We start from the raw sequence: 22,860 nt of genomic DNA, 5'->3' as shown, positions 1-22,860 counted from the left end.
GTTTTCTTTTTTTTCTTTCCCCTCTTTCTTTTTCTCTCTGTTCTTTCTTTCCCCTTTCTTTCTCTCTGTTTCTTTCACTCTCTTTTCTTTCCCCTCTTTCTTTCTCTCTCTCTCTGTTCTTCCTTTCTCTTTCTCTCTCTGTTCTTTCTTTCTATTCTCTCTCTGTTCTTTCTTTCCCCTTTTTCTTTCTCTGTTCTTTCTTTCTCTCTGTTCTTTTTTCTGTCCCCTCTTTCTTTCTCTCTGTTCTTTCTTTCTTTTTCTCTGTTCTTCCTTTCTTTCCCCTTTCTTTCTCTCTCTGTTCTTTCTTTCCCTCTCTTTCTTTCTCTCTGTTCTTTCTTTCTCTCTCTAATCTTTCTTTTTTTCTTTCTCTTTGTTCTTTCTTTCCCGTCTTTCTTTCTATTTCTTTCCCCTCTTTCTTTCTCTCTGTTCTTTCTTTCTCTTTCTTTCTTTACTTCTTTCTTTCTGTTCTTTCTTTCCCCTCTTTCTCTCTCTCTGTTCTTTCTTTCCCCTTTTTCTTTCTCTCTGTTCTTTCTTTCTTTCCACTCTTTCTTTTGCTCTCCCTCTGTTCTTTTTTTCTGTCCCCTCTTTCTTTCTCTGTTCTTTCTTTCCCCTCTTTCTTTCTCTCTCTCTGTTCTTTCTCTCTCTCTGTTCTTTCTTTTTTTCTTTCCCCTCTTTCTTTCTTTCTCTGTCCTTTCTTTCCCCTTTTTTCTCTCTCTCTGTTGTTTCTTTCACTCTGTTCTCTCTTTTCCCTCTTTCTTTTTCTCTCTGTTCTTCCTTTCTCTTTCTCTCTCTGTTCTTTCTTTCTCTCTCTGTTCTTTCTGTCTGTTCTTGCTTTTCCCTCTTTCTTTCTCTCTGTGTTCTTTCTTTCTCTCTCTGTTCTGTTTTTCTGTCCCTTCTTTCTTTCTCTGTCCTTTCTTTCTTTCCCCTTTCTTTCTCTCTATTCTTCCTTTCTATTTCTCTGTCTGTTCTTTCTTTCTCTCTCTGTTCTTTCTATCTGTTCTTTCTTTCCCCTCTTTCTTTCTTTCCCCTCTTTCTTTCTCTGTTCTTTCTTTCTCTCTGTTCTTTTTTTCTGTCCCCTCTTTCTTTCTCTCTGTGTTCTTTCTTTCTTTTTCTCTGTTCTTTCTTTATTTCCCCTCTTTCTTTTTCTATGTTCTTTCTTTCTTTCCCCTTTCTTTCTTTCGCTCTCTGTTCTTTCTTTCCCCTCTTTCTTTCTTGCTCACTGTTCTTTCTTTTGCTCTCTGTTCTTTCTTTCTCTCTCCGCTCTCCTTTCTTTGTGAGGGTGATGACACGGGGGGGCGCCTCTGTTGTTGGATCTGTGAAGAGTTCACCATCTTGTGGCAAATGTGTGCGTGGCAATAAATGTTCAGGTCCGGACCTGTGTGTGAATGAGTACATATGGGTGTGCACGAAAAACATCCGGTGGAAGTGTGCTGCTGGGGTTTGGCGTTATCGGGTGATCGGGCCGTATCGGGTGTCGGCCATTCTCGGTCCGGGGACTTACCAGCTGGAGTTACCCCAGTAATGCCCGTACACAATTCATTCCCCAGGTCGGCACTCTGGAGATTTGTGGCGCCTCCGGAGCATACGTTGTCACCTCCATCGGTCCACATTTGCCATAAACCTGAGAGTCAGGTGAACTCTGGTGGATCGAGGCGTCCTCATTTTAGGTTGTTTTCTGGTGAGGTGCGGTGTTGAGGGTCCAGAGGCCCCTCATTGAAGTAAGGGTACTGTCACAATCCATTTTTTGGATCTGTGTCAGATATGGATTTTCACATTAAAACTTTTTTCCTTTCAGGCCATTGGGGGTTAATATCAGTTTTTCCCGCCGCTAGTGTAATAACATTGCTGCTAGGTGAGTTTGCTGATGCAGGTGGTGACCACTCTCACCTTCCTTTAAAAGGTTACCTGGTGCATCAGCTGACGGTTGGTTATACAGGTCCTTTTGGAAACCAACTGTGCTGAAGACAGGAGCTTTCTGGTGCAGTGGTGCTCCAGCTGAATGCTGTGAACTGGTGCCCACCTGTTCCGACAAGGCTACAACCTGTAAAGACCCGCAATCTACTGAACCACTGCACAGCCAGCTCTACCCTCTCCTAGTGTATCCTCACCCATCCCTATAGTCTGTGAGTCCTTTCTCCTTCTGTACTTGTGTGTCCCTTGTCTTATACTTGTCTATATTTCCCCTTTTCACATGTAAAGCGCTATGGAATAAATAGCGCTATATAAATGTATAATAAAAATAATAATGACAAATAATTACTGAATAAAGTCTTCCAATTTCATAAGAGAAGACAAGGTACTGAAGTCTAAAAGCTGTAACTAATTTATACATGACAGAAAAGAATGACTGCTGTTTTTTTCCATCTATTTCATAGTACAATATATTCATAGGAGGAAGTAAAATACAGTGCAGTTGCAAGTAGTATTATTCTAAGGTTTTAAAGGGCAACTCCGGCAAAAGTAGAACCATTCCAACCAACATTGCCCGCGTTTACGTCATGGAAAGTAATGTAAACCCTGAAAGAGACAATAGAAAAAATATGTATGAGAGAATACCTATACATGTAGAAGTGAAAACATTACCAGAAAATTGGGTAAGGTGGACATGTTTAAATCAGTTGGGTCGGAAATGCTTTAGCATTGTGCCGGAATGTCAGGGGTTTCAACAGGTTAGTAATGCTATTTTTGATATTTTCAAGTATTACCTGCCCATGATGCTTTTTTTTTTTTACATACACCCATTTAAATGTAGTATTTAGAGGCTATAATAAGATAACTACCATATCTCCAGTGAGACATGGCAGCTATCATTTCTGTAATGCTAACCAAGGCTTACCACACGTGCAAGTCCTGTGATTGTGCAGCGACATGGCAATGAGACATTCTTATCACAATCACAAGAATTATGTAACAGACCATTAATACAAGGATCCCTGTTTGAGATGACTAAGCAAAGTTTTGAGCATAGCCTATCCTTATTGAAATACAAGAAAAAGAAAACCGATAAGTATTTTGATCTCTTACCAATATACTCTAATCTGCCCCACACTACTGCTGAGGAAAGAAGCTGAAATGATTTCGCTATTGGAAGCTTTTAGTCCTATAGGCCTAAATTACTGTTATCAACAGAGTCTTTTTCTCCAAGTATAGTTCGTGACCAATTGGTATGTCTAGGTCTAATTTCATAATTTGGAGGTTTTAAAAATATTTTAGCATACTATTGTCTTCTGTGTTTTATATGTAATTTAAGCTGGATAGTCTCCGTAACAGAAATGGACATGTGGCTTGTATACAAGCGCCTTGGGGGAATTTACGCTGTGTCAAATAGAAGCACAGTGGGGAAGGGATTTTTATAAATTCCATCCATTGTGCTGGTATCATAGAATACAGCGGTTTGGACGGAACGCAAGTGCGATGTGTCCATAACTTTGCTGACCATGGGCACATACAGTAAAAGCTGTAAAGCATATCCATTCCAATGTGATCCACCTCTTAGTCAATATCAATAAAAAAAGACATATAATACATGCATGCTTTTGACTTGCCTTTCAGGAGGTATTTGCAGCTGTTTGTTCAGAAATTCGCACAGCATCTTGGAGTATCTTTCATTACGTATACCACCAGTCTTTGCAATGCTTTGCAGACTGCACAGGCCACAGGGATCTTTAGTTCCACCAAAAGACATTTGTTGATCTGGGTGAATGATCACCGCGAAGAACTAGAAGACAGAAACAATATAATGTGTTAATGTAGCACCATGCCTCGAAAGCTGGCCACACAACCCAGCCACGAGTATATGTACAATATGCTCCTTGGGTATGCAAATATTTTAATTTACATTTTATGATTTTAATTTTTAAACAATTATTTTTAGTACATTACAAATGTTGCAACAGTACAAAAATGTGATTGTATAAGTAAGGAGACAAAGAAAAACTGTAGGGGAGACAAACACATGGTATGGTGCAGTGGAGGGAAAGGGGGTAGGGGTAGGGAATTGAGTGGAGCCTGTTGTGGCGCCCCTGAGGCTCAGTCGCCACAGAGGTACTGCACCTTCTGCTAAGGTGTAGTTCCCCACCAACTAGGTAAGTTGGGAACTCCTTTCCACACTCCAACATCTGCATCCCACACACAGGATAGTTCAGTAGGTCCACATAGCAGCTTCAGGCTGGGGGTAGCAGAGCACCCTTCATGGAACCCTGCTTCGTAACAAGAAATGTGCTGGGAGGTGGGTGGAGTTAGTATAAAAGAGGGGGAAAGTTGAGAATTGTAGGTCAGTCTGGGGTGAGTCCCAGAGAAAGAGGAGTTCAGTGCTGAAGTTAGTTTTGAGTTCAGTTTTGTGTTCAGTTTAGAAAGAGTGCTGCAGCTGCCTCGGTGATCTGAGCCAGCTGGCACGGGAAAGAGAAGAGAAGGAGAAAGACGTAGACCTGCAACCTAAGCTTCCATAAGAGAGAGAAGGAACAGCGCGGAACGAAGGAGTAAGAGATCAGAGAGGAGTTGGGGTTGGAAGAGGAACCCTGCCTATAGGTTCTCAGCACAAGGCCGTGGCCCGGTCCCCGAGGTTGTATGGACACGTAAGGTTCTGCAGCAGACACCGGTGGAGTAGTTGGCTGTAAATGCACTACTCCCATCAAAGACTTGGGGCACATCAGCAACTGGATAGAGAGCCAGGACTTCTGAGAAGGGAGTCCCCGATAAAGGCTACAGCTGTCTGTCATACAAGTAAGGTTCTAGGAACATCTGACAGGAGGAATTCCAGAGAACTACGGTACTGGAGTTCTTCACACTAAAAGGCGCAATAGAGGAGTCGTTCAGGAAAGGCACATGTTGGCGGAGTGTTGGAGAGGAGAACCCTGACTTGCCCGGGAGGTTGATTGAGTCTCTACCCCGAAGGACACGGCACGGAGGCAGGCACCAGTGGGTACCACGAACTGTGAGTAAAGCTTTGAAACTGCAAGCCCTGGTGTCCTCCATTCATTTGCCGCTAACACCTTCCGCACCGCTACATCTGGGTACCAGCATCTATACCATTCTGCACCTCTCCTCATCCATTGCACCTACACTGCCCTGGGACTACAGCTCCACCTGTGGGGAGCTATACCATCTTTGCTGCACCACACCATCAGTCCCGCGGATCTGCATGCAGCGTTGGCTTACCATCTCCCGTGCCAAACACCACGGGTGGCGTCACAAACTATTCAAATAAACTTTAACACCATTAACATCACCGCCATTGATATTGGGCGTGAGGGGCGACCCACCTGTGAAGGGGACTATATGGTTCTTCTGGCAGGTATTATTTAATGGAGAGTCAGGGGTGGAAGAAGCTTTTAAGCATAGCGGACGTGCACAAAAGAGGTATAGCTGGTGTACTCCGCCTAGGGTAGCCACATTATTTCAAATCTATAAATTTTGTCCAGAGGCATACAGTGGGGAAAAAAAGTATTTAGTCAGTCAGCAATAGTGCAAGTTCCACCACTTAAAAAGATGAGAGGTGTCTGTAATTTACATCATAGGTAGACCTCAACTATGGGAGACAAACTGAGAAAAAAAAATCCAGAAAATCACATTGTCTGTTTTTTTTCATTTTATTTGCATATTATGGTGGAAAATAAGTATTTGGTCAGAAACAAGCAATCAAGATTTCTGGCTCTCACAGACCTGTAACTTCTTCTTTAAGAGTCTCCTCTTTCCTCCACTCATTACCTGTAGTAATGGCACCTGTTTAAACTTGTTATCAGTATAAAAAGACACCTGTGCACACCCTCAAACAGTCTGACTCCAAACTCCACTATGGTGAAGACCAAAGAGCTGTCAAAGGACACCAGAAACAAAATTGTAGCCCTGCACCAGGCTGGGAAGACTGAATCTGCAATAGCCAACCAGCTTGGAGTGAAGAAATCAACTGTGGGAGCAATAATTAGAAAATGGAAGACATACAAGACCACTGATAATCTCCCTCGATCTGGTGCTCCACGCAAAATCCCACCCCGTGGGGTCAGAATGATCACAAGAACGGTGAGCAAAAATCCCAGAACCACGCGGGGGGACCTAGTGAATGAACTGCAGAGAGCTGGGACCAATGTAACAAGGCCTACCATAAGTAACACACTACGCCACCATGGACTCAGATCCTGCAGTGCCAGACGTGTCCCACTGCTTAAGCCTGTACATGTCCGGGCCCGTCTGAAGTTTGCTAGAGAGCATTTGGATGATCCAGAGGAGTTTTGGGAGAATGTCCTATGGTCTGATGAAACCAAACTGGAACTGTTTGGTAGAAACACAACTTGTCGTGTTTGGAGGAAAAAGAATACTGAGTTGCATCCATCAAACACCATACCTACTGTAAAGCATGGTGGTGGAAACATCATGCTTTGGGGCTGTTTCTCTGCAAAGGGGCCAGGACGACTGATCCGGGTACATGAAAGAATGAATGGGGCCATGTATCGTGAGATTTTGAGTGCAAACCTCCTTCCATCAGCAAGGGCATTGAAGATGAAACGTGGCTGGGTCTTTCAACATGACAATGATCCAAAGCACACCGCCAGGGCAACGAAGGAGTGGCTTCGTAAGAAGCATTTCAAGGTCCTGGAGTGGCCTAGCCAGTCTCCAGATCTCAACCCTATAGAAAACCTTTGGAGGGAGTTGAAAGTCCGTGTTGCCAAGCGAAAAGCCAAAAACATCACTGCTCTAGAGGAGATCTGCATGGAGGAATGGGCCAACATACCAACAACAGTGTGTGGCAACCTTGTGAAGACTTACAGAAAACGTTTGACCTCTGTCATTGCCAACAAAGGATATATCACAAAGTATTGAGATGAAATTTTGTTTCTGACCAAATACTTATATTCCACCATAATATGCAAATAAAATGAAAAAAAAAAAACCAGACAATGTGATTTTCTGGATTTTTTTTTCTCAGTTTGTCTCCCATAGTTGAGGTCTACCTATGATGTAAATTACAGACGCCTCTCATCTTTTTAAGTGGTGGAACTTGCACTATTGCTGACTGACTAAATACTTTTTTTCCCCACTGTATATGTGTGTATGGGGGGGTTAGGTGGGGCATCTGCCCTGGTCGCAGCCAGCAGGGCGGCAGCGTCGAGTCGCCTAATGCGTTGTCCGAAGTGTCTCCCTTTATCTGAGGCCACGTCCAGATAATTCCGGTACCGGTAAACACGGTACCGGAGCTATCCGTGTCCGTGTGGACAAGTGGTACCTCCGTGTGGCACACATGTGACAACTGTGTGCCGCACGTGAGCCACATCAGGATCACACGGACACCGCTGGGAAGAAGCGCTACAGTAAGCGCTGTTCCCGGTGGCTGGTGCTGACCACTGCTGTCATTCTTGTCTCCTGCTCTGCTGGCAGGAGAGAAGAATGAATGAAAACCCGACGAAACTTACAGCTGGGGGCTGCATCCATCAGCTGTCAGTTTCATCAAGGTTGGTTCTCAAGAATAGAGGGGTCCCCACGCTGTTTTTTTTAAATTATTTAAATAAATAATTTTAAAAACGGCGTGGGGTCCCCCCTATTTTTGACAACCAATCTGACTAAAGCTGACAGCTGAGGGCTGATATTCTCAGGCTGGTAAGGGGCCATTGATCTTGGCCCCCCACAGCCTAAAAGCAGCAGCCCCCAGCTGCCCAGAAAAGGAGCATCTATTAGATGCGCCTATTCTGGAGCTTTGCCCGGTTCTTCCCACTTGCCCTGTAGCAGTGGCAAGTGGGGTAATAAGGGGTTATTGTCACCTTTGTATGGTAAGGTGACATTAAGCTCAGGTTAGTAATGGAGAGGTGTCAATAAGCTCCTATAGTAATTAAAGGGTTAAATAAACACACACAATAAGAGCAAAATATTTTAATGAAAGAAGACAGCACACACATTCATCTCGGGGGTTATTATGTTCACAGGCGGAGCGCTGCTAACACAGCCGCTCCCGACTGTAAACGACTGGGGAATGAATGGAGCAGAGCGCACTCAGTGATGAGCGGTGACGTCACCACTAGTTACTGAGCATGCACCGGCTGCTTCCATTCTTTCCCCAGTAGTTTACAGTCGGGAGCGGCTGTGTTAGCAGCACTCCGCCTGTAAACATAGAATCATAGAATCGTAGAGTTGGAAGGGACCTCCTGGGCCATCTGGTCCAACCCCCTGCTCAAAGCAGGATTTGCAAAATCATCCCAGTCAGATGTCTGTCCAGCCTCTGTTTGAAGACTTCCATTGAAGGAGAACTCACCACTTCTCGTGGCAGCCTGTTCCACTCATTGATCACTCTAACTGTCAAAAAGTTTTTTCTAATATCTAATCTGTGTCTCCTCCCATTCAGTTTCATCCCATTGCTTCTAGTCTTTTCTTGTGCAAATGAGAATAAAGTTGATCCTTCTACAATGTGACAGCCCTTTAGATATTTGTAGACAGCTATTAAGTCTCCTCTCAGTCTTCTCTTTTGCAAACTAAACATTCCCAAATCCTGCAACCTTTCCTCATAAGACAGGGTTTGCAGACCGGTCACCATTCTGGTCGCTCTTTTCTGAACTTGCTCCAGTTTGTTGATGTCTTTTTTAAAATGTGGTGCCCAAAACTGGACACAATATTCCAGATGAGGTCTGTCCAAAGAGGAGTAGAGGGAAATAATGACTTCACGTGATCTAGACTGTATGCTTCTGTTAATACATCCTAGAATTGCATTTGCCATTTTTGCTGCTGCATCACACTGTTGACTCATATTCAGTCTGTGATCTATTAGTATACCCAAGTCTTTTTCACATGTGCTGTCACTTAGCCCTATTCCTCCCATTCTGTATATGCTTTTTTCATTTTTATTGCCCAGATGTAGTACTTTGCATTTCTCCCTGTTAAAAACCATTCTGTTAGTTGCTGCCCACTTCTCCAGTTTATTTATATCTTTTTGAATCCTCTCTTTCTCTTCTCTAGTATTAGCTATCCCTCCTAGTTTTGTGTCATCAGCAAATTTAATCAGTTTACCCTCAATTCCTTCATCTAAATCGTTGATAAAGATGTTGATCAATACAGGGCCCAGGACAGAGCCCTGTGGTACCCCACTTGAGACATTCTTCCAACTGGATGTGCAGCCAGATATTAACCCCCAAGATGAATTTACGCCATGAGACGTGACTGAGCACCGGACAGGTAATGTATATGTTTGTTTTATTATATTATACTTTTTTCCACGAGAACGAGGGCTTCACAAAGGAATTAGCAGTGTAATAAAGATTTTAAAAATGTGTGTGTTGTCTTTTTTCATTAAAATGCTTTGCTCTTATTGTATGTGTTTATTTACTTTAGGATATTTACTATTTACTATAGGATTAGTGGATTAGTAATTGATAGGTGTCTTATTGACACCTCTACATTACTAACTTGGGCTTAAAGTCACCTTACAATACAAAGGTGACATTAACCCCTTATTACCCCACTTGCCACCGCTACAGGGCATGTGGGAAGAACCGGGCAATGCTCCAGAACAGGCGCATCTAATAGATGCTCCTTTTCTGGGCAGCTGGAGGCTGCTGTTTTTAGGCTGTGGGGGGCCAAGATCAATGACCCCTTACCAGCCTGAGAATATCAGCCCTCAGCTGTCAGCTTTAGTCAGGTTGATTGTCAAAAATACGGGGGGACCCCATGCCGTTTTTTTAAATTATTTATTTAAATAATTTTTAAAAAACTGCGTGGGGACCTCTCTATTCTTGAGAAAAAACCTTGATGAAGTTGACAGCTGAGGGATGCAGCCCCCAGCTGTAAGTTTCGCCTGGTTGGTTCATAAAATGAGGGGGACCCCACGTTGGGTTTTCAATCATTCTTCTCTCCTGCCGGAGAGCTACTGCGCTTACAGTAGCTGCTTCTTCTCAGCGGCCGTCCGTGAGCACGGATGACAGTGTGAACTGTTCTCCGTGTGCACGTGTGCAGCATGCGTTGCGGGCCGTGTGTCTGTGTTAAAACGGACATTTTTCCGTGTTTTGCACACGGTCCGTGAAAACACGCTGACATCTGCATAGACCCATTCATTTGAATGGGTCTACGTGTGTCAGTGTCTCCGGTACATGGGAAAACTGTCACTACACGTACCAGAGCCACTGACGTGTGAAAGAGGGCTTAGAGGATGGGAAACTGGATAATACCGTCCACATTAAATAGATGATGGAGTCTAGAGATACCAGCTGCGATCCATGAATGAAAGAATAGAAGGGACTCAGTACCCAAGGGGAAATTGAGAGTTAACCCACAAGGGGGAAACAAGGGCAGAGGAGTATTTTAAAGAATCACAAATTTTAAGCGAATGCGATATGATGGCATTAGTGATATGTTTACATTGGGGAGGCAGTGGCTATAATAGGGTATCTAGTGTCAGTGGATGGCATTCTGGAGCTTCCCGAGAAAGCCAGAGAGGTGGTTCAGTGGAGGTATGGTATGATGTTAGTTGGGCTAGCTGAGCTGCTTGGTAATATTTGACCAAATTGGGGATACCTATACCTCCTTTCAGACGATGGCGAAATAGGTTGACTCGGTTAACTTGGGGGGAGGCCATCCTTCCAGACGAAAGTATTAATTAGGCGTCAAATATTTTAACCTCTTGACCCTCAGGCCATTTTCTGTCCTTTCTTTTTTCCTCTCACCTTCTTCCCTGAGTCACAACTTTTTTATTTATCTGTCAATATGGCCATGTGAGTTCTTGTTTTTTGTGAGGCGAGTTGTACTTTTGAACAATACCATTGATTTTATCATATAATGTACTGGAAACCAGGGAAAAAATTCAAAGTGCAAAGAATTTGCATTGCATAAAACGTGCATTTCCACAATTGGTTTTTTTGTCAATTCAATAAGATTGGAGAAGTTTATGGTTAGGCCTGTTTCACACTTACATTTTCTGACGTCAGTTGGAATCCGTGAAAATGGCAGAAAACGGATCCGGCACCAACGTGTGTCACCGGACCGTTGTTTTGACGGATCCGCCGAAGCCGTAATTTTAAAGGAACCGCAGCCTGCAAAAGGAGAGAGAGAGAGAGAGAGAGAGAGAGAGAGAGAGAGAGAGAGAGGAATTTTCGCGATCCTGGAACGGCATTTCATGGTTAAAATGGGTTCCGGAGCACAGCTTCAAAATAGCGGACCGTCAATAAAAAAAAAGTTGCAGAGACAGTCTCATCCGCCCGGGAGATGGTGAAATTTTGACGGATCCGTCAAAAAACGGGTGTGACGGACAACCGTCAGTCAAGATCCGCCGCTAATGTAAGTCTATGGGGGAAAAAACGGATCCGCCCCTTTTTTGGTGGATCCGTTTTTTTAAAAATTGGCGGATTTTGACTGACGTCAAAAAACTGAAATGTGAAACAGGCCTTAGGTGAAAATGAGATGGATTAGCCTGACAAATATGTCTTACTATCACATAAAGAGATGGATGGCTTGTTGCAGTATAAAGAATCATTATTTTTAATTTTGATTGTTTTTTTCTTGCATGCACATGTCACATAAAGATATCAAATATGTTGAGTCTTATTGAATCCATAACATGTAGGAGAGTATATTTCTATGTGCCCTATCAGTATCTTACTTTTAATGGTCCTAAAAATTGTTGATCTGTTTTGTGTGCTTTGGAAAAAAATGTACATGCAGTAATTTGTTCTTTAACCCCTTCACCCCCAAGGGTGGTTTGCACGTTCATGACCGGGCCAATTTTTACAATTCTGACCACTGTACCTTTATGAGGTCATAACTCTGGAACGCTTCCATGGATCCCAGTGATTCTGACACTGTTTTCTCGTGACATATTGTACTTCATGTTAGTGGTAAAATTTCATTCAAATAACTTGCGTTTATTTGTGTGAAAAACGGAAATTTGGCGAAAATTTTGAAAATCTCGCAATTTTCCAACTTTGAATTTTTATGCGCTTAAATCACAGAGATACGGCACACAAAAAACTTGATAACTAACATTTCCCACATGTTTACTTTACATCAGCACAATTTTGGAACCAAAATTTTTTTTTGTTAGGAAGTTATAAGGGTTAAAAGTTGACCAGCGATTTCTCATTTTTACAACACCATTTTATTTTTAGGACCACATCACATTTGAAGCCACTTTGAGGGGTCTATATGATAGAAAATACCCAAAAGTGACACCATTCTAAAAACTGCACCCCTTAAGGTGCTCAAAACCACATTCAAGAAGTTTATTAACCCTTTAGGTGCGTCACAGGAATTTTTTTGAATATTTAAAAAAAAAATGAACATCTAACTTTTTTTCATAAAAAAAATACTTCAGGTTCAATTTTTTTTATTTTACCAAGGGTAACAGGAGAAATTGAACTGCAAAAGTTATTGTGCAATTTGTCCTGAGTACGCAGATACCTGATATGTGGGGGGGGGAACGACTGTTTCGGCGCATGGCAGAGCTCAGAATGGAAGGAGCGCCGTTTGACTTTTTCAATGCAAAATTGGCTGGAATTCAGATTGGACGCCATGTCACGTTTGGAGAGTCCCTGATGTACCTAAACAGTGGAAACCCCCTACAAGTGACCCCATTTTGGAAACTAGACCCCCCAAGGAACTTATCTAGATATGTGGTGAGAACTTTGAACCCACAAGGGCTTTACAGAAGTTTATAACGTACAGCGGTACAATTAAAAAATCATATTTTTTCCACAAAAATGATCTTTTCACCCCAATTTTTATTTTCCCAAGGGTAACAGGACCCTAAAAGTTATTGTGCAATTTGTCCTGAGTACGCTGATACCCCACATGTGGGGGTAAACCACTATTTGGGCGCATGGCAGAGCTCGGAAGGGAAGCAGCGCCATTTGACGTTTTTGGCTGGAATTGAGATCGGACACAATGTCGCGTTTGGAAAACCCCTGATGTACCAAAACAGTGGAAACCCCCCACAAATGACACCATTTTGGAAACTAGACCCCCTAAGGAACTTATCTAGATGTGTGGTGAGAACTTTGAACCCCCATGGGCTTCACAGAAGTTTATAACATAAAGCCATACAATTAAAAAATCATATTTTTTCCACAAAAATGATCTTTTCACCCTCAATTCTTATTTTTCCAAGGGTAACAGGACCCTAAAAGTTATTGTGCAATTTGTCCCGAGTACGCTGATACCCCACATGTGGGGGTAAACCACTATTTGGGCGCATGGCAGAGCTCGGAAGGGAAGCAGTGCCATTTGACGTTTTGGGCTGGAATTGAGATCGGACACCATGTCGCGTTTGGAAAACTCCTGATGTACCAAAACAGTGGAACCCCCCCACAAATGACACCATTTTGGAAACTAGACCCCCTAAGGAACTTATCTAGATGTGTGGTGAGCACTTTGACCCCCCCAGTGCTTCACAGAAGTTTATAACACCCGGGCGTGAAAATAAAAAATTCGTATTTTTTCCACAAACATGATCAATTAGTCCCCAATTTTTTCATTTTCCCAAGGGTAACAGGAGAAATTGGACCCCAAAAGTTGTTGTCCAATTTGTCCTGAGTACGCTGACACCCCATATGTGGGAGAAAACTACTGTATGGACACACGTCGGGGCTCGGAAGGGAAGCAGTGACGTTTTGGAATGCAGACTTTGATGGAATGGTCTTCGGGTGTCATGTGCGTTTGGAGAGCCCCTGATGTACCTAAACTATTGAAACTCCCCACAAGTGACCCCATTTTGGACACTAGACCCCCCACGGAACTTATCTAGATGTGTGGTGAGCACTTTGAACCCCCAAGTGCTTCACAGAAGTTTATAACACTCGGACGTGAAAATAAAAAAATCATTTTTTTCCACAAAAATGATATTTTTGCCCCCAATTTTTTATTTTCCTAAGGGTAACAGGAGAAATTGGACCCCAAAAATTGTTTTGCAATTTGTCCTGAGTAGGCCGATACCCTACATGTGGGGGTAAAACACTGTTTGGGCGCATAGCAGAGCTTGGAAGGGAAGGAGCACCATTTGACTTTTTCAACTCAGAATTGGCTGGAATTGAGATCAGACGCCATGTTGCATTTGGAGAGCCCCTGATGTGCCCAAACAGTGGAAACCCCCAATTCTAACTCCAACCCGAACCCCAACACGCCCCTATCCCTAACCCTAGCCCTTACCCAACACACCCCTAGCCCTAATGGAAAAATGGAAATAAATACATTTTTTTAATTTTATTATTTTTCCCTAACTAAGGGGGTGATAACGGGGGGTTTGATTTACTATTTATGGCGGTTTTTATGTTTGCGGCTGTCGCACGCTAAAAGACGCTTTTTATTGTAAAAATAGTTTTTGCATCACCACATATTGAGAGCTATAATTTTTCCGTATTTTGACCCACCGAGTCATGTGAGGTCTTATTTTTTGCGGGACGAGTTGACGTTTTGATTGGTACCATTTTCGGGCACGTGAAATTTTTTGATCGCTTTTTATTCCGATTTTTGGGACGAAGAATGAACAAAAACCAGCGTTTCATGAATTTCTTTTGGGGGGGGTGCGTTTACACCGTTCCGCGTGCGGTAAAATTGATAAAGCGGTTTTATTCTTCGGGTCAGTACGGTTACAGCGATACCTCATTTAGGTCGTTTTTTATGTTTTTGTCGGTTTTATGCAATGAAAACTATTTTATATAAAAAATAATTATTTTATTCAGCGAGCTATAACTTTTTTATTTTTTCGCTGATGATGCTGTGTGGCGGCTCGTTTTTTGCAGGACAAGATGACGTTTTCAGCGGTACCATGGATATTTATATGCGTCTTTTTGATCGCGCGTTATTACACTTTTTGTTTGGCGGTATGATAATAAATCATTATTTTTTGCTTCGTTTTTTATTTTTTAAGGGGTTCGCTAAAGGGGTTAAGTAATGGGACAGTTTTATAGGGCGGGTCGTTACGGACGCGGCGATACCTAATATGTGTACTTTTATTGTTTTTTTTATTATTTCCAAAAAATGGATTTATTGGGGGAATATTTTTTTTTTTTTTTCTAATTTATTTGGCGATTTTTTTAAAATTATTTTTACACTTTTTTTTTTTTTACTTTATTAAATAGTCCCAGGTGGGACGTCACTGTCCTGTGACAGATCGCTGATCTGTCACATCACAGATCACTGTGACAGATCAGCGATCTGACACAGGCAGTGCAGAAGGCTTCCTCATGCCTGCGCTTTGCAGGCACTGAGGAAGCCAGCTTCCGCAGGCCCCCGAAGGCCCCCGTCACCATCTTGGATTCGGGGGCCAGGAGGAAGGGAGTCCCCCGCAGCAGCGCTGCACATTGCGCTGCCGTGGGGGGCTCAGGGAAGCACGGAGGGAGCCCCCTCCCTGCCGATGCTTCCCTTTAACCCCCGGTACACCGCGATCGTGTTTGATCACGGTGTGCAAGGGGTTAACGTGTCGGGGGCGGTCCGTGACCGCCCCTGACACATTGTGCCGGGTGTCAGCTGTGATAATCAGCTGACACCCGGCCGCGATCAGCGGCGCTCACCACGTGGGCGCCGCTGATCGCACCGACGTACTATCCCGTCCCCGGTCATACGGGCCCGGGTACCGTGGACGGGATAGTACGTCGGATGGCAGAAAGGGGTTAATACAAATCTATGGCTTGCAAACAAATACAAAAATATGAACAGAGGTTCACATATGTCACAAGCATTTGTTTTTATTGCTTTTTCTCTGTCAGGCTAGTTCCTTAGTTCTGGTTCATCAAAACTGAAAACTGTCTGAAACCATATTAGTATTCCAGCTCTTTCCATCCCTAGAAGCAGTATTGCACAGTACACAGCAGGGACACATTTAAAAGATTATCTCAGCACAGGATCCATTCTTTTCAACACCTCTCATTGTGGGAATTATTTTTATTCCAAGATCTATTAATTAAAGATGTATTTTGTTCGAGGTTCAACCCCTTTAAAACTATCATCAATGAAATATTTTATTAAATCAGGTTTTTGTGTTACATGTATTTTTTTAAAACATTTTTTCAGTCTTTTTCACACTTAGTAATAAAAATAAAAAATAGAAATATTGCGATTTTTACATTGGCCAATGAGGCTTTTTTAGACTCATACTTCCTATTGTTACAGAAAACAACACAAGTACATTAGCTACAATGGTTGGATCCCAACCCTATCTTTTGTATTGAAGGGATCAGGTGTAACCGCCTTTTGTCATTGGTGGATCCTATATTATCAGCTGTGTATAGATGTGTTACCTGTCACTATAAACCTTCCTCTGATGATAAGGAGATTGCTGAAAACTCTTCAGAAAGGACAGGAAGTTATAAAAAGCCTCAGTGACCAGAAGAAAAATTGCAAGGTTTCTAAATTTTTTTTTAATAAAGTAAAATTATTGCAATTATACATGTTTTGTTATACACATGTTTATTACCTTTGTGTGCAATGGAACAACACAAAAAACAGAGGAAAAAAGGTTTTTGTAGTCATGATTACACAATCGTGTTTGCTTGTAAATCTTCCCCTTTCATCCCAGGTTATGTTATATTTTCCTGGTTTAAATGGCTTATAAGAGTTGTAGCTTTTGTAACTTCTCAAATATACTGCAAACATCTATATTGGGTTTATTGGCAGAACTAGATCTAACAAGAATTATATCTGATATCTACTCATGCACTTATTTTTGCCATTGATGGAAGGGTTGCTGGGAGTCTCACTGGGGATGTCTGCCCCCGTTAAAGGGAACTGTCACCAGGTTTGGCTGATTTGAGTTACAGCCACTGACTTTCAGCATTCTATAATGCTGTATATCTGCCCCCAACCTGATGCAGAAGAACTGAAAAATAACTTTTATTATACTCACCTGTGGGGCATTATAGACTGCTGTTTATCAGCCCTGAAAGGCGGTGGCCGCATCTCATATCGGCCAAAACTAGAGACAGGTTCCCTTTAAGTTCTCATCCATAGATACCAAAAAGGGAAATGGATGATCTTAAAATAGTTTTATGGTACATCATAAGTTTGGATATAATGAGGAAACGAAAGATGACGTTCGCCTGTTTATGATCCCTAGTTCTTTACATAGTTTGCGTCCAAGAGACTTACATTGTAATTGATAATTCAGAAGCTTTGAAAACAGTGGGTGCATTGGGGTGGACACACCACACATAACTTGTATTCCAAATGGGGGTCTATTTTGGTGCATTCGGCTGTATTATGTGCACTGTGTGATCCGGAGGGGTGTTATGTTTTCGTTGTTTGCATTATTGACTCAATACCATATGTCATTCTTGGGATGTATGTTCCTCCTCCTATCAAGCGCCTTTATATAAACACTATATGATTCTACACACTGTATTAGATAGACATTGAGCTCCCGGGCATATGATATAAGAACGCCCTAGGATTACTCTTCAAATATTCTCCATAGAACTAGGCTGGATAGATAAATTTCACCAGTAACTTCCTAATGAAGAATGGTATCTAAACTTCTCCAAATGATCTAGATGCAGTTTGGTGATGAACAATGCTATTTCCAGCATCATGGAGCACTATATCACACGGTAAAAGTGATAACTAAGTGTCTCAGTGAACAAAAAAATTGAAATTTTGGGTCCATTGAGAGCCTATTGTCAATCCTCAAAAAGTAGGTGACCAAACAAAAAACTCAAAATTGCAAGAAACCCCAAGCACTGATTAGGCAAAAATGGGTTGCCATCAGTCAGAATTTGACCCAGAATCTGTTATCCATAATACCTAGATGAATCGCAGTTGTTTTTAAAAATAAGGCTCAACATTGGAAATATTGAGTCTTTGCATAAATTTGATGTACACTGTGTGCAGAATTATTAGGCAAATGAGTATTTTGATTACATCATCCTTTTTATACATGTCCCACTCCAAGCTGTATAAGGCTTGAAAGCCAACTGCCAATTATGTAAATCTGGTGATTTGCATCTCTGTTAAGAGGAAGGGTGTGGTCTAATGACATCAACACCCTATATAAGGTGTGCTTAATTATTAGGCAACTTCCTTTCCTTTGGCAAAATGGGTCAGAAGAGAGATTTGACGGACTCTGAAAAGTCAAAAATTGTGAGATGTCTTGCAGAGGGATGCAGCAGTCTTGAAATTGCCAAACTTTTGAAGTGTGATCACCGAACAATGTTGATAAAAAAAGGCGCAAAATAACTGCCCATGAATTGAGGAAAATCAAGCGTCAAGCTGCCAAGATGCCATTTGCCACCAGTTTTGCCATATTTCAGAGCTGAAACGTTACTGGAGTATCAAAAAGCACAAGGTGCCATACTCAGGGATATGGCCAAGCTAAGGAAGGCTGAAAAACGACCACCTTTGAACAAGAAACATAAGATAAAATATCAAGACTGGGCCAAGAAATATGTTAAGACTGATTTTTTTAAGGTTTTATGGACTGATAAAGTGAGAGTGGGCCCGAGGCTGGATCAGTAAAGGGTAGAGAGCTCCACTCCGACGCCAGCAAGGTGGAGGTGGGGTGCTGGTGGGTCGCCCTCCCAGGGCTGTGGGGTACTCGGTACCGGGCCGGTGTCAGGGGGATGTGTCACAGCGGCGGTGACCCAGTCCGTGGCCCTGGGCGCCCCAAATCAATGTTGTTTTTGTAGTTAATGGAATAGTTCGTGATGCCACCTGTGGTGTTCGGCAAGGGAGGTGTTAAGCCGACGCTGCATGCAGATCCGCTGGGACTGATGGTGTGGTGCAGCAAAGATGATGTAGCTCCCCACAGGCGGAGCTGTAGTCCCAGGGCAGCGTAGGTGCTATGGATGAGGAGAGGCGCAGGATGGTATGGAAGCTGGTACCCAGATGTAGCGGTGCTGAAGGTGTTAGCGCACAAATCAATGGAGGACACCAGAGCTTGCAGTTTCAAAGCTTTACTCACAGTTCATGGTACACACTGGTGCCTGCCTCCTTGCTGTGTCCTCCAGGGTAAAGACTTAATCAACCTCCCGGGCAAGTCAGGGCTCTCTTCTCCAACACTCCGCCAACATATACCTTCCTGAACGACTCCTCCAATGCGCCTTGTGGTGTAAAGCACTCCAGTACTTAGTAACCCTGGAATGCCTCCTACAGATGTTCCTAGAACTCTTCTTGCACGGCAGACAGCTGTAGCCTGCTTCTGGGACGCCTCACTCAGGGCTCTCTATCTGTGTTGCTGTTGTGCCTCAAGTCTTAGATGGGAGTAATGCATTTACAGCCAACTACTCCACCGGTGTCTGCTGCAGAACCATAAGTGTCCATACAACCTCAGGGACCGGGCCCCGGCCTTGCGCTGAGAACCTATAGGCAGGGTTTCTCTTCCAACCCACATCTCCTCTCTGTTCTCTACTCCTTCATTCCGCACTTTACTCTCCTTCCTATGGATGCTTAGGTTACAGTTCTCCCCACCTTCCTTACTTTCCCGTGCCAGCTGGCTCAGGTCACTGAGGCAGCTGCAGCACTCCTTCCTCCATCCCTTCTTCCAGGGATCCTCACTCCTCACTGAGTGACTCCCTACTCCGCCGACCTTCTGTCAGACTGAACCTCAACTCTCTCAGACTGATCTGAGACTGACCTGTAATTCTAAACCTTCCCAACCTTTTATATGGATCTAAACTCCACCCACCTCCCAACACATCCAGTGTTCCAAGCAGTGAGCCACCAGAGGTGCTCTGCTACTCTCTAAGCACTGAGCCGCAATGTGGTTGTTCAGAACTACCCTGTTGTGTGGGATGCGAGTGTTGGAGTGTGGAAATGAGTTCCCAACTTACCCAGACGGTGGAGCACCACACCTTAGGAGAAGGTGCAGTACCTCTGTGGCGCCTCAGGGGCGCCACACTGGTATGGGCTCGTATCATCAAAGATGAACTTGTGGGACCTTTTCGGGTTGAGGATAGAGTGAAGCTCAACTCCCAGATCTACTGCCAGTTTCTGGAAGACACCTTTTTCAAGCAGTGGTACAGGAAGAAGTCAGTATTACTCAAGAAAAACATGATTTTCATGCAGGACAATGCTCCATCACATGCATCCAAATACTCCACAGCGTGGCTGGCCAGTAAAGGTCTAAAAGAACATAGTAACATAGTTATTAAGGTTGAAGGGAGACTTTAAGTCCATCTTGTTCAACCCATATCCTGTCCTAACCTGCCCTAACATGTTGATCCAGAGGAAGGCAAAAAAAACCCAGGCGGCAAACAGTAAGCTTCACACTGGGGAAAAAAATTCCTTCCCGACTCCACATACGGCAATCAGACTAGCTCCCTGGATCAACGCAATATTAAGGAAACTAGTGTATATACCCTGTAATATTATACTTTTCAAGAATGGCATCCAGTCCCTTCTTAAATTTTAGTAGGGAATCACTCATTATAACATCATACGGCAGAGAGTTCCATAGTCTCACTGCTCTTACAGTAAAGAATCCGCGTCTGTGAGTATGCTTAAATCTTCTTTCCTCCAGACGTAGAGGATACCCCCTTGTCCCCGTCACAGGTCTAAGAAGAAATAACGACATGGCCTCCTTGTTCACCTGATCTGAACCCCATAGAGAACCTGTGTCCCCTCATAAAATGTGAGATCTACAGGGAGGGAAAACAGTACATGTCTCGGAACAGTGTGTGGGAGGCTGTGGTGGCTGCTGCATGTTGATCATAAACAGATCAAGCAACTGACAGAATCTATGGATGGAAGGCTTTTGAGTGTCATCGTAAAGAAAGGTGGCTATATTGGTCACTGATTTTGAATGTCAGAAATGTTTATTTCTAAATTTTGTGTTATATTGGTTTACCTGGTGAAAATAAACAAGTGAGATGGGTATATATTTGTTTTTTATTAAGTTGCCTAATAAATCTGCACAGTAATAGTTACCTGCACAAACAGATATCCTCCTAAGATAGCCAAATCTAAAAAAATCCCACTCCAACGTCCAAAAATATTAGGGTATGTGCACACGTAGTTTTTAGTCTCTGCGGATTTTGTAGAGAAAACCGCAGGAAATCCGCAGGACAAAGTGCTGCGGTTTTTCTGCGGATTATCTGCGTTTTTTCTGCGGTTTTGCCCTGCGGTTTTACACCTCATAATGGATGAGGTGTAAAACCGCAGCGTTTCTGCACCAAACAATTGACATGCTGCGGATTGTAAACCGCAGCAAAACCGCGCGGAAAAAAACGCAGCATGTGCACAGCTTTTTTTATTTCCATAGGAAATAAAGGTACTGTACAACGCAGCAAAATCTGCTGCGTTTCTGCAGAGCCAAAAACGCTGCGGAAACGCAGCAGAATCCGCAGCGTGTGCACATACCCTTAAGCTTTGATATTTAGGAGTCTTTTGGGTTGATTGAGAACATAGTTGTTGTTCAATAATAAAAAGAATCCTCTCAAATACAACTTGCCTAATAATTCTGCACGCAGTGTATTTATCAATTAAAGTGTAAAAACTTATGAAAACCTTATAAATGAACCATAGAGTCCATGCTAAAACGTGCGTCATGGAAGATAACTTTAAACATTGATGGCCTACCCTTAGAAAATGTCATAAATATTTTATTGTTTTTGGATTTCTGGGGACCTTGCCAATCAGCATATGAAGGAGCCACATAGTTGTTAACACAAACATAGGTGTTCCTCTGTACGGTTCGATGTCCCTAGAATCGTAGCTTGTCATATTCACTTCAATGTAATTTATTTTCAAAGTCCTCCATTTTATTAGCCAATTAGGACACATTCTGAATTACTTTTTTCATATCTCGCTTCATAAGAGGCACAAGATCTGGAAGTGTGCTAACTCCATCACTTTCTTTGTGCGTTCAGCATCATACACTTGTAACTCTGAGCTGTAGTTGGCACAACTTTGTAAACCGTGAAAGAGCTTATTTATTATGCCATTCAATATTGCTATGCCATCCTATACTCCAATACATTGCATATTTGCAGCATATTTTGTTGTGAAAAATTTGCAACTGTCCCATTCATCTGAAACAACCCTGCCCATCTAGTCGAACCCCTTTAATACATTGCTAATTTTCAATGATCATGTAAAGTAAACCTTTAAAAATGTACATGAATTTTTTTTGGTACACTCTTTGTAGTCATTGTGATAGTCTTCTAATCCCACATCTTACCTTAGCTGGTACATCCATGGCTTGTTCAAGTAGCTGGCTCAGGTCGGACATCAGAGTCTGGGGTATTGCACTCTGGCAAATATTAGTGTGCAGAGTAACTATAGGCATGATGATATGAGGATAATGAGATCTCCGGGATGAAGAAGACCAGGCAATGAGTGTGACTTCTCTCCGTCTTGGAGGCAAATTGTCACTAAAGGAATCCTTAAAGTTCACCTCTTAAGTAAAGCACATCCTGGTCACCGCACCCATCTGTTACTTATATACTCACATGATTTCACTCAAATCTGATTTCACGGTACCAATTTAAAGCAGCAAGTTGGCAGCAACTTCAAAAACATACTTGTGAAGAGTAATATTACAGATATGAAATATGACAGTATTTGTACATTCATATAGCGCTTGATTATATCAGAAATATGTGACCCTGTTTGGCCAGAAAATTTGCAGCAGACTGATTATTCTGCTTCTTTTGCAGATTTGCAGTTTGGTATACCACAGATCCGCATGCTGATTAGATTCATTCAGTTGGGCCAAGCTCAGGGTGACAAGTCCACATGATTTTCAGCTGAAATTTGCATGTTGATGAAAACAATTGGGGATGGTTTGAGGATAGTTTTCATCTGGACCTCAAAATGGAATACTTGCCGAAATCCACATTAAATTATGAGGGAGTAGCAGTGCTTATTATCTCAGTATCTATTATCACTGTGCTATGGCATCATCGTGTCTTTAATCCTTAGGCTGAGTTATTATTATTATTATTTATTATTATTATTTATTGTTATAGC

At 42.6% G+C, this 22,860-nt stretch overlaps 1 protein-coding gene across 1 annotated transcript; it reads right to left on the bottom strand.

Moving 5' to 3' along the window:
- Positions 1-2,300: 2,300 nt before the first annotated feature.
- LOC141069553 (macrophage migration inhibitory factor-like) lies at positions 2,301-22,306 on the bottom strand. The gene is made up of 3 exons (XM_073559206.1): positions 22,070-22,306; positions 3,546-3,718; positions 2,301-2,517 (listed from the first exon to the last, which is right to left on the bottom strand). The coding sequence occupies exons 1-3, from the start codon at positions 22,175-22,177 to the stop codon at positions 2,439-2,441; spliced, it is 360 nt and encodes a 119-aa protein (XP_073415307.1). The 5' UTR covers positions 22,178-22,306; the 3' UTR covers positions 2,301-2,438.
- Between the last annotated feature and the right edge of the window lie 554 nt (positions 22,307-22,860).

The sequence above is a fragment of the Dendrobates tinctorius genome, unplaced genomic scaffold (genome assembly GCF_039654945.1).
Source record: "Dendrobates tinctorius isolate UK_male_01 unplaced genomic scaffold, ASM3965494v1 ptg000265l, whole genome shotgun sequence".
NCBI classification, from domain to species: Eukaryota; Metazoa; Chordata; class Amphibia; order Anura; family Dendrobatidae; genus Dendrobates; species Dendrobates tinctorius.
Note: the sequence above shows the minus strand (reverse complement) of the source record. Positions and strands in the feature narration are given on the sequence as shown.